The sequence below is a fragment of the Clinocottus analis genome, unplaced genomic scaffold, assembly GCF_023055335.1.
Source record: "Clinocottus analis isolate CAN_PGR_092001 unplaced genomic scaffold, fCliAna1.0.p SCAF_11, whole genome shotgun sequence".
In the NCBI taxonomy this organism is placed as follows: Eukaryota; Metazoa; Chordata; class Actinopteri; order Perciformes; family Cottidae; genus Clinocottus; species Clinocottus analis.
This window is the reverse complement of record NW_027175832.1, coordinates 4,850,487-4,863,086: the sequence shown is the minus strand read 5'-3', so window position 1 is coordinate 4,863,086 and position 12,600 is coordinate 4,850,487. Positions and strand designations below refer to the sequence as shown.

Below are 12,600 nucleotides of genomic sequence, written 5' to 3'. Positions count from 1 at the left end.
GTTGTTATCGTGCTCGTGCACCCATTTACAAGCAACCGGCAGCTGCTGCTCGACAGCGAGACTTACCCGACAGGTCTCGGCGGCTCAGGGGACCGAGTCGACCGTCATCTTCGGCCGAACAAGAGGCGCTGCAGCGGGGAGGCTGTTGTCGCTTTCTTCCAAACAGCGATACATCCAAACGCCCAACGCGACTGATGTTGTTTATGTTCGCGACCAAAAAAATGGCGTCCAAATCAGCTGGAGCAGAAGTGTTTTTGGGGTTGGCTCCTGCACGTCTGTGAAGGCAACGCAGTGCGCGCGCGGCTCAACAGCGACGCCCGCTGGCGATGCGAGTTCACTGCAGCTGCAGTCGGACTGCGGGTATTCCTTATGTTGCCACGAGGTGTCGCAAACGTACTGCACATGAATTGACTCACTATTATACCGTATGGAGAGGTTTTATTTATTTATTTATTTATTTTACAGTTTTTCTAAAGTGTGTGCAGACTCTACCTCATACTCCCAGAACCACACACAACTATCTTGCATAATGAAAATCAAAAACATTGCAATATCTTCTCAAAATAGTCTTTCAAAAATACACAATAGTCTGATCAGGAAATGTCTGTCCTTTGCATGTTCACTGTCATACTTATTTTATATGTACAGTATTGTGAAATAGTTTGTATGTTAAATATACTGTAAAAGAAACTCCCAGACAGTACTGTTTGCTTTCCAATGATCACACAATTGGATATGTAAAATATAAAGTACAGGGGCCTGGATCTCATTATGGCTCTCCTTGATCTTTGTCTTGCTCTTCCTCCTCCCTCACCTGTCTTCCTCCTTTCATTCTAACTCCTCATGCCATACCTCTCACTCACATGTTGACACCCATTGCTTCAAAACAGAGAAGCTCACCTGTTCCTCTTTTACAGCCAAAGCTCTAATCGCTAACATTAGTGTTCCACGTATTTGCCTGTGTAAACTCCACATAAGGAATGCTTTTAAATTCACTTTTAAAACCAACTTCTCACTCTGATTTACGTACCATCTGTGCTGTCATCAACAGCAGAGAGTGAGAGTATTGATAGCACATGCTCGCCCGAGGGCCCCTGCGTGAGCAAGACTTAAGAGTAAATAAAGATCACTGATACTACACTTCCACCCCTGCTAATAGCACCACAGAGCACGCTTTGCAAACGAGCAGACAGAAAAAAAATGCTTCCTCTTCGATCTCTTTCATGTGTGTTTTTCCTTCTGAACCGCTAACATTGAAAGAGAGAGAGAGAGAGAGACAGAGAGAGTGAGAGAGAGAGAGAGAGAGAGAGAGAGAGAGAGAGAGAGAGAGCTGGCCTGCTCCTGCCGAGGGTTTATGGAGACAAGGCATAGCATTTCTGGTGGCAGTCTGACCTGGAACGTGAGGCCGTCTGTCGCGCTGCCCTTTGACACACTGCGAGACGCTCGGCCTATTTATATGTCAGCAGACCTGGAGGAAGCTGCTGTTTATAGATTGTCTTTGATTTCTTTATTTGTTTAACGCCGTCAGATAAGTTGTCAATGTAACACTTTACAAAAAGAGCTGTGTCATGTTTCAACTCATTGTATATTTTTAGCTAATGCTTTTAACGTTTTCATGCCCCCCAACACGTGGCGTTCAGGTGTTACAGCTGACGCATATAGGGATATATTTTTTTATTGAAATTGTAATATCATGATTTCCTAGGTTTATCATGTCGTGACCCTTTGGAGATATATCAAGTAGTTCAAACTAGCTCCAACTCTACCAGCTAGGCCGACAACAGATTCATTGATTCATTAATTACTAACAATATAGTAACGTTCACCACTTTAATACATGAGTCGCAGTGCCAATTTTTACATTCAGATTTTTGATAGTTGAAGTAGATTTAGTTGATAATTCTGTACCTTTTTCTTAAGTGGGATTTCAAAAGCAGACCATTTTCTAGTGAAGGAATATTTGTGGGATTGTTGTGTTCGTACTTCTCCTTTTGTACATCCACCTGTGTTCTTTCTAAACATTCCACACATGCGCACACATGCAGACACACTGAGACACAAACACGACGATAACTATCTCACCATCGTCCCGTTTTGCATTTCGTCAGCGCAGTCACAACAGCCGCTCTTATCTGCATCCTCAATCAGCTCCACACAGAGGCCCACGCTGGAGGAGCCTCATGCCGACGTGGAGGGCAGCGTCTGGGGGTGGAAACGCAGCCGTCTGCTCTGGTCGGGCCGCGGAGGAACAGTCTGGGGCCTTATCGCACAGAGGAAGCTTTGCCACTGCTTATACTGTGACACTCTTCGATCCTTACAGGAATTCACAACAACACAATAGGGGTCTGACTAATCTCATCTCTCGTACGACAACAAGACGCATAATAGTTCCAGTATGATAAAGAACATGGGAAACCTTTACTTTGTAATACGGTTGGTGTTGAACGCAGACTCAGCTTTTGTCTAGACAAAGAGGAGTGCTGAGTTCTGGAAAATACTGCAACAGGGTTTTCGTAAAACAACAATCTTATCTTTGAATCATCAGCTGTGCCACATGTTGTTTTGAACTCGGTGTGTGTGTGTGTGTGTGTGTGTGTGTGTGTGTGTGTGTGTGTGTGTGTGTGTTTTGGTGAAAATGAACAGGACAACATGCAACAACAAAGCTCCAGAGCTTTGGGTGTAGATAACCTTCGGTGGAAACTCCTGCGTTTACATTGTGCTGCAACAATAGTGCTTTGTGTATCTCGCCCTATAGATGTGGTTTATCTGAAATGTACACTTTGTGGAGGAGCCCCTCCCCCTCCCCCCACCTCTCCTGTATCCTTTCTGTCTCTCTTTCAGTCACCACACCGCATGTTGAACATCTCCTCCCACGCACTCGTCCACTTTGACACACCAGATAGCGACAGATATACATGCGGATTAAATATCATTTGGTTTCCAGTCGATCTTCATCTTCACCATGGAGCAAAGCCACACATAAAACCTTCTTCCTGCGTGAAACAGCAGCAAACTGGTGATGGTCGGATGGTTTAATACTGTGTGTCTGTACATGCATCATCAACATTCACCATCCCATTCTTTCCCCTCAAGTGTATTGGGATCCCTCCATCTCCATGTGTCACATCTATTATGTCACACAGTTTTGGTCAGTGTGTGTCTGTGTGGTGTGCGAGCATGCATGTGCCTCAGTGTGTCATGTATGATCCCAGGGGTGTTTTATTTATTTCATCTTTTGAACAAACACGGATGACAGCGTGCTCTCGTGTGCCGCTGCGTCCCCACAGGGATGTTCCCGTCCATGTCCGAACAATTCCTGGACTTGCTTCACGTTGGGTATCGCCCCGAGGAATGGGCACAAATGTCAGGCAGGTGCCGTGTCCTTAAATGCATCACGGTAAATATGAGTTGACACAGACAAGCGCTTTACACATGGGCTAATGTCCTTGTTTGTTTTTTTTAATCATGCACATCCAACGACGACATGTCTTCAATGCAAATGCATTCATCACACATAATTAACGTCATGTGTTGCTCTTCACATACATAACTGTGACATTTCATTTAATTTGCTGCTCTGATTAAAATGACTCAAAGTCGCAGAGTCCCATTTTGTCTTAATTTTAGATTTTGGGTGTGTTTTTGTCGTTTTTCATCGCTCATTCTGAGGATTACATAACTGCTGCCATATTTATATACAAGGCAAATCCACACGCTGAGAAGAAACAATGGCGTATCTATGATGACTGCGGCCATGTTTGATAACTAGATGATTTGTGACGTTTCCTGTGAAGGACACATCCTGCTATTGTCCTGACACGACATCTTAGAGTCCATGAGACACAACACACTCAAACACACACACACACACACACACACACACACACACACACACACACACACAAGAGGCCTGAGAGGAAGGAGGATTCACTTCCTTACTTCCTTACATCCTTACACTCAAAAGACACCTTTCAACTCTTTTAACGTGTAACAATTTTACTTGTGGCTCAATACTGCTCAATTTTCTATTTCAATAATGTGCGTCTTGTAAAGTGTCTACATTTTTCAAACACACTTATTAGATGAATTTTATTATTATTATGAAAGGAAGCCGGCGTCTGTAATCATAATTTTCGTCTGCCTTTTCAGCGCACTTCCATGGCCTAGTGTCTCAGCCTCTCTGAGCTAATCGCTGCCATCCACACACACACACACACACACACACACACACACACACACACACACACACACACACACACACACGCGCCTGGATCATTATTGAATTATCCTGGAATGCCCTGCTTTACCCTGTATTCCACCGACTGACTGCACACTTGATTCAGTTCTGACAGTCAACTCAACTGAAAACAAACAGCAGCTGGTCAGGAGAAACTCCAGGAAGACATGTGTTTTCATAAAGTGGACATGGAGCGAGCAGGTTTGTTTTGCTGGAAGTGGTTCTCTTCCTCTCTTTGCTTGGCCCCGGGCCGCGGGCCCTTTCAGAGCCTGGCTGGCGGAGTGGAGAAAGGAGGTTGACTGGTCTGTCAACTGGAACTACTGGCAGTCGGAGCCTCCGGCTCAGCCTGAACCCAGGCTGTTCACTGCTGCCGGGGACGGAGCCGTCTGCCTTCACCCTGCTGACGTCAGCCACCAACAGACCACAAGACTTGTGTTAGCGTTTCAAACAAACTCGCTGCCCATTGCCATGGCAGTAAGGACCACCTCCATGGAAAACACTCGTCCTCGTCCGCTCCTGGGTGTTTACCATAAACAGTTGCCTCGTTTTTGCTGAATCCGAAAGGAAGAGGAGGACGGTTCAGGTTCCTGGTCGTCATCCACGCGTCCACATACTCCAAAGCCAACTCTATCTCACATCCGCTTCAGAATGTGACCTGATTCATTAATTGCTATTACGTGCTGAACATGTTGCAGGTCAGTGCGTTTAACATTGTGTCAAGGACAAAGGAAAGTAATGAGTACCTTTAAACCTTTGTAACCAGACTAACACACTAAAACCCGTCCGACGAGCACAGTTCTCTGACTCAGGACCTGAGTTCAGGGCTGATGGCAATAGAAGTAATGTGGAATAGTATTGATCAAGGATTATCAACCCCAAAGGAGAAAATCTAAATAGCTGCAAAGACTGAAAACTTGTATCACGTTGTCAGGAGAGCGGCTGCTTTGACAAATGATCAGTAAAGAAGAGATTACATCAGCAAGTGTCTTTCCTCCTGTTTTGTTGAGATTACTCAGAACACTAAATCTTTATGCTTCATCTCTGGCCGCGTGACATCTTTACCCAACAGGACCTCCTATAGATCACGTACTCCAGATACTTATCTGCTCGGGTCAAGGTGCTCGCTGCCATGGGAGAGTGAATGCCCTGCGGGCCCGGCAGCATTACTATCTCTGCCCTTCCTGTTTACATTGCCGGCCGGCCGGTTGGCTGGCGGTGACTGAACTCGAGTCAGAGGGGTGATGTGTCAGTGGCTGTCACTTCCACCTGGTTTTCCCCTCAGAATTGCAAAACTGGAACCATGACGTCAAAGAAACCACACCAGTCTGTATTATTGTAATTACTGAGAATTAACTTAAATTGCGTTGCCCTAGATTGGCAGTGGATTTCAACCCAATGAAAACTAAATGAGGGTAATCATGTTTGACCCTTCCAGCTCTGCCGCCAGCCAAACTAATGCTAATTTGCAAGTTGCTAGACTTTGAACTGGAAAAAAGAGAAGACAAAGGATGATATGATGTAATCCCACAAATACATTACTGACCTGCTGACCCATTTATACTCACGCCTCAAACCAAATGGGTCCAAGCTTTTTTTTTTTTGCTCATGAGATCCAATAATACAGAGACGATAAATTCAAATGGAGGTTGTTTTGTTTTTCTTTAGATATTTTTAGACTCAAAAATATAAAATATTTTCCCATTTCCAAAGAACGTGATCCACAAGTTATTAAATGATGATTTTGACGGTCTCTATGTCCTATGCCACAAAATTTTAGAAGGTCAAGGATAATGTGTGTATATAAATATATATATTTCTTTTTTTTGCTCATGAGATCCAATAATACACAGATGAGAAAATTCTGTAATACATGCTCATTTTAATAATCTGATAGAAAACATTGGTTGAGCACAACATATACCATTTTACAATATATTGTGAGGAAAAACACTGAAAAAATATATTTGAAACAATGCAATATATTTCAACAAATATTCCTAGAGCTGTACAATGACCAGTCACTGTACACAATATACTGCAGTAAATATCCACCCTTCATAATCCACCAGAAACACAAAAAAAAAAAACAAAAACAAATGCCAGACTTTTTCTGTACCACACAAAGTGTGCTCGGTTTGGACGGTCCACAATTTGCTGGCTGAACATTTCAAAACAAACATCTCAAATTGTCAAAATGTAGTTGCATAACTTCATGTTACGGTCGTAAAGCAAAACATCTTGCTAAATATAACGAAACAGAACCAGCGCACAAGTTCAGTCAAACTGTGATTTGATACGTGGTTGTGCAGATAAATAATAACAGATATACAGGGAATATTAACAATCAATATCAATAGTATCATGTACAAGGAGAAAGGTAATAAATAGTGTTACAAACAGCTGACAGGTTTAAACAACTCAGCTGGGTGCAACAAGATTGTGCAACTGTTTACATACACACACACACACACACACACACACACACACACGCACACGCACGCACACACACACACAAACCCAGTCACACCGGAGGTATCATGTCATGACACGATATCGGCACCCCCCTCCCTTACTCTGAAGGTTGTACTTTTAAGGTAGTGTTGGACAGATCAGCAACCAGCTGCAAGCTGTCGACATATTCAAAGTGCTGCAATAAAAACTACAATATACAATTATTCTGTTACTAATAGGTGTCTTTTTAAATGTGCACACAGTCTCACAGTCATTCAGAGTTCAAAATGAGTCACGGCACGAAGCCTATTGGTAGGAATAATGGGAACCACAACAGGTGTGTGTGTGTGTGAGCTGATGAAACAGGAGGATTATCAGGTAGAAACAGTTTCCAACAGAAATTTCTAACCTTTGTGGAATATTTTTTGGTGGAATTCACTAAATAATTGCTTTTCATTTGCCTGAACTCGTCATCCAGCTACAGGACAACGTCAGGGATGAAGGTCCCTTCTGGTCAGAAGTTTGATTTCTTTCACTACCGACTCTTCCAGCTCGCAGAGGTGGCAGTGAAATCATCAAAGTGCTTTCTTTACAGGATCTTTGGAGTTTGTTTAGTTTTTCTTTAGATATTTTTGGACTCAAAAATACAAAATGTTTGTCCATTTTCAAAGAACGTGATCCACAAGTTATTAAATTGCTTGTGGAGTGACTTATTGGAGAAAAACAAACATGTTTTACATGTTTACTTTAATGTAAATTACTGATGTTTCTTTGTCCAATGCCACAAAGTGCAAATTGTGCTGGGAAGTCGTCTGATTTTAGAAATACATCCACTGAACGAGCTTATACTATTGCCAGAACATGAGGAAGACTGTGTGAGAGAAGTGTGTAGAAAAGTTGACACATTTTACAGCTACATGAATGTGTTCAATAAATTATATTTAAAAAAAAAAAAAAAAAACGTACAAAAAGAAACGTTTGAAAAAAAGAAAAAAAAGGCACACAACTTTTTTTTAAATTTTTTTTTAGACAAGTGTAAAAACTACTTGGGTACAAATAACTCGCTCACCAGTCGTTTTTGGTTGGACATTTACCAGGTGGCATCGCATCCTGACACAATCAAAATAACAAAAATGAACATAAAAAAACTTCCTGAAGTGCAAGTTTGGAATTTTTACGAGTCCCAGTACGCGGACACACGTCGCCTCTTTGTCTGAGAGATTCAGACGTGCCTCTGCAGTCTGACAGCAGTCCCTTCTTTAAAGAACACACCTCCTCCGACTCCCCTCTAGGGGGCTCAAAACAAACTGCCACAGGGTTTCCAAGCCCCGTTTGCACGGGTGCCCAACATTCAGTCAGGCCCTCTTTGCCAGGCAGCTCCCGAGAGCGATATTGCAGGATTGCTCCACTGCAATTAAATGAATTCAGCCAAAACAGCATAACTCGCTGCACTCAAAGAACAGCGTCAGCTCGGCTATGTTTCCGCGGGTGAGACTTCACACGTCGTCGTTTGAACCCCGTCCTGATCAGAGGCGTGTTGCTGGAGTACCACACTGTCCGCCATCTCCATCAGTGCGCTCTTCCCGTCTCCACTCGGTCCATCCTGATCGTCCAGCGTCAGCTCAAACTGAAATTTACTCGCCACAGGTGCCCCCTCCACCTCCTCCAGGAGGCCGCCCTCCCCGTCACTGGTGTAGAACGGAGGGGAGGGACTCGGGATCATGCGCTGGTACCAGTTCCTGTTGTCCTCCAGTGTGTCCAGGATATCCTGGGCGTCGGGGTGGACCAGGTCGGCCCACGTCTCCCACAGAGGGTGCACAATGTAATCGATGAAGCCGACCTAGAAAAGATAAAAGGGGGGGTGATGTCAGTCAAATCAAAAAACAACAATGAGTCTTTTTTTGGGAGCGAAAATGTGCGTCTTCTCTACCTGCGTTCTCTCCACCGAAGCTGTGTGTTTGTCGCACATCGGACTGATCTCCATTCCCCTTTCTCTCTCCCGGTCTCCTTGGTGGAAAAACTCGTTCATGATCCGGTCTGTCCACTGCCGGTACAGATCCAGAGGCTTGGTCGGGTTGCTCAGGTCCGCACAGTGAACCATGTTACGCAGAACCTGCAAAGACCGAAAGAAAAAAGAAAGAAAATCAACACATTGCATCTCTTTCTCGAGCGCCGAACTGTCTGCATCGTGTGGGTGTACTAGCATCCGCCTTACCTGCATCCTGTCTGTGTAGTTGTCGAGCAGCAGAACTCCGGAGCTGGTCACTTTCTTGGTTTCCACCATCGTCTTCAGATTAGCCAGCAGGCTCATGTGTTTGGACATGTCAGTCGCCAGCACCTGCAGGAGAGACGGATGTAGGAAATCATTTAGGAAGGAAGCAATAAAGCAGTCAAGACATCACCTCGAAAGCTAAAACTGTCATCGGACAGATGTGCAGACGTTTTTTCCTCACCATGTCGATGACCATCCTCCGGAGGGTCTGCCTCTGTTTCTTGGTGAGGTTTTGGAAGATGTCGCAGTTGTCCTCCTGCAGCAGTTTGAACCCCACAGCCAGGTGGTGGTTCTCCAGCACGGACTCATCATTGTACATGAGAGCTAGCTCAGAGTCTGAAGGCAGAGGAGGGAGGGGGAAGTGACAGGAAGAAAGACATTAAATTGGAGCTAGCTTTTTTTTTAACTAAGGTCAGGTAACTTTTGGGTCCCTAAAAACCTGTATTTTTGTCTTTGGAGCCAGAGCCCATTAAACCATTGGAAGTATTTCTACCAGAAGTAGACTAAATGATTCAGCGTTGTGACTCTTTTCACAGACGATAAGTGCCATTGTAGAGAACTCACTGGTGTTGATGAGGAACTGGTTTGACACTCCTGGGTGGTCCACGTCGTGAATGGCTGCGGCAAAAATGGCTGCCAAGATCTCCAGATCTGTGAAGACCGCCTATGTTGGAAGAGAAGGAAGAAAAATTAAAAAAAAGAGCAATGAGCTTCACATCCAGTAAACGGGGCCAAATAAACAATCGCTTGAGGCCGATCCTTCCATGTGTCATCGTTTTCGACACGCAGTTTCTGGAGCGTGCCAGTATTGGTGACGACAATGCCAGTCGACTCATTAAAGCATAACAAACGAGCTTGAAAAGTAGGTGCAGGTTGGCATACTTTAATGGTGTCACAATGCAATCCCACAGCTCAATGTGGCAGCAACAAAAAGCAAAGATATGCAAAACGCAGCTTCACTTTGTCGGCAAAATCTTTTGACATTGCCCGGTCACGATCGGAGAGGGTGACTTACATCCAGTGCAGGCGTTGCCAGGAGGATGTGTGTGGACTGGGCCACGTCAGCGGCGTGCAGGCTGTTGTGGTACGCCACGTCGGAGTGATAGTGGTCCTCCAAGGTCAGCATGAACGTCACAAAGGTGTCCGTTGGAATCTTGAACGTCCTCATCAGGTCTCGCTCCTGCGTAAGCCAGAGAGAGAAAATGAGGAACGAAACCCAGCGAGACTTCCCTCTGAAGACGCGACCGTGTGTACGTTGTAGGTCTCAAGCATCTCCGAGAGTTGTGCTTTTTGCCAACAGTGATCTGAACCTTAAAATCCATGCCTCGGCCATAATTGACAAATTGTGAATCATGCATTACTGAGAAAGCTGAATATGAAAACAGATTTCCGGCCAGAATGATTCACAGCTAGAAATCAATTGCATGTGCTAATGTCCCTCTAGCAGATGTCCCAGTAGTGATACTGACAGCTGAACGTAACAGAGAACATACTGTACACACTGACGTGGGCTGTGCCTCACGCCCTCTATAGCGGCATGTGTTTATGAGCGCTTTCACGATGCAAGATGAAGAGGATGAAGAGGCAAGGCACTGACCTGAAAGATGGAGTACATGATGCATGTGAGCGGTCGGTTGTGGGAGTGCTCGGTCACTTTGAAGATATTTAGACCCCATTTGTTTATGTCCTCCAGGTCCTGTGAGAGAATAGACAAGACAAAAAAGGGTTCAGCCAATCACACAACTTTCATGTCATACATTTTGTTTTTGCTCCGTAACCCGTCGATCGCTTACCTTTGACAGCAGTTCCTCCTGGTCTGTCTTGACCCCGAAACGATTGCTGGTGTTTCCGGAGATGCTGGGTGTGTGGCTGACCTTCCTCACCCCACTGATCTGAGTCATCATCCCACCCTGCTGCTGCTGCTGCTGCTGCTGCTGCTGCTGCTGCTTCTGGCCCTGCCTCCTCTTCCTTTCCCTGGACTTAGGAACTGGACACGGAAGCTCCAACTCATTCTGCTTGTCTGCAGAAGATAGAATAAGAAAAATACAGATTTTAAAAAGGTGCTTTTTTTTTCAGTTAGTCCAAAAACTAAAACGGAGCAAGCGAGGGGATGTTGTATCCGCCTCCTGGCTTGTAAACAAAGTCAACGCCAGGGGAGATAGTTGACCTCTCACACCTACGTGACAACACAATACAGCTGCACAGACAGTTGTTCAATTAGTAAGCGATCCTTCAGTTATAGTTAACTTTGCTGAAAATAAATTCCTCTTGACAGTAAAAAAAAAGCAAAAAAGCAAAAGGAAAATCGTTTCAAGAAGGGTTAAGAAGTGCTACTGAGATGTTATGATATCCGACACAGCTCCAGCGGCCCGTGCATTCTGGGAAACGGGGCCCTGATGCAACTATAACAATACACATAATCATGGATGCCGGCCAATGTGAGGCCAACAGTGTTTTCGCCGTACTGTATTTCTGTTAGTATGCAGGTCGGTTTGGTTCATGTGATTCAGTCTCCGAATGAGATTCTCACGCAGCTGACAGCGTGTGTGAGTGCAAGACTCCCTCGGTGTGAATGTGTGCACCGCGTAAACCGCAGCGAGAGAAAAACATCTCAGCTGCATCCTCCGCAAAGCGCTGCTCGCTCCACCTGACAGGTGTAAGACGACAACAAAACCACTCAGCTTCAAAGCTGAGTTTCTCTCTGCGCTCGTGTGGTTTGTTTTCGTCTCCCCGAGCAGCTCCGTCACTGCGCCACTTCTATCGTGAGGAGAGGTACAGTTTCTTCACAACGCATCCTCTGCCTCGCTTCCCTTCGAGGTTTTCGCCGTTCGGAGGCGAGAAGATGGAGGCGTGTTTTGCGAGCAAGAGGAGAACGTTAGTCTGCGCGCGGCCCAGATCAGCTGGCTCGTCTGCGCTGGTGGCGCGTTGGAACGGGAAGGTGGAAAAACCTGAGAGGGCAGACTGGCTGGCCCGTGAGTCATGGAACGCCGCCGCGCTTTTGAGAGACGAGGAAACACGGCCGTCCTCCTGATGAATAATGCGCGAGGGCGCCGCGCGCACACAAACAATCGCCCTCCTTCCCCGCTCATCGCCCGTGATCTTTCCAGAGGGAAGTCTTCCCCGAGTACCACCACCCCTCCCTCTCCACGCCGCTCTGCAGTCGGAGCGAGACGGGGGACTCTCCGTCTCCCCCTTCCTGACTAGATCAGACTGGTTTGAGAGCAGCGGAGCACACAAACTGGGATTTGCTCCGCTACTTGGCACATGCTTTGAGTAACCCTCGGACGCATGTAGACTGCATGTGTCATTTCTGAAGGCACGGCTGCACATTGCAGTGCGTTGCACTTATGCAATTCCTATTGGAGTCTGAATAAGCGCTGCGGTGCTCACCTAGGAAGGTGTTGGAGATGTACTCTGAAACTTGGTTGCCTGAGCGACTCATCTCAGACAGGTGGCTTAGCTCCCGGTTCAGCATCCTCTTGAACTGGAGGCACAGAGACAGACAAAAAGAATACATGAGGTTCAGCGATCTTTTCAAGAAAGCACAGATGAGATGAGATCACACATTTTTCTCCCATTACCAAGCAGAGGAATACAGCACTTCCTGTTATTTTCCACTGTCCCAGGAGAACATAGCCTT

General features: G+C 45.6%; 1 protein-coding gene across 2 annotated transcripts in view; it reads right to left on the bottom strand.

Moving 5' to 3' along the window:
- Positions 1–7,581: 7,581 nt before the first annotated feature.
- Positions 7,582–12,600, bottom strand: part of LOC137803611 (3',5'-cyclic-AMP phosphodiesterase 4B-like) — a 44,178-nt gene continuing 39,159 nt past the window's right edge. For both annotated transcript variants that reach the window (XM_068602235.1, XM_068602245.1), the window contains 9 exons: positions 12,351–12,444; positions 10,754–10,980; positions 10,558–10,656; positions 9,976–10,140; positions 9,525–9,624; positions 9,142–9,296; positions 8,904–9,026; positions 8,619–8,801; positions 7,582–8,528 (listed from right to left, as the gene is read on the bottom strand). In XM_068602235.1, the coding sequence (XP_068458336.1) occupies positions 8,163–8,528; positions 8,619–8,801; positions 8,904–9,026; positions 9,142–9,296; positions 9,525–9,624; positions 9,976–10,140; positions 10,558–10,656; positions 10,754–10,980; positions 12,351–12,444 (1,512 nt within the window). In that variant the 3' untranslated portion in view covers positions 7,582–8,162. The remainder of the gene's footprint in view (positions 8,529–8,618; positions 8,802–8,903; positions 9,027–9,141; positions 9,297–9,524; positions 9,625–9,975; positions 10,141–10,557; positions 10,657–10,753; positions 10,981–12,350; positions 12,445–12,600) is intronic.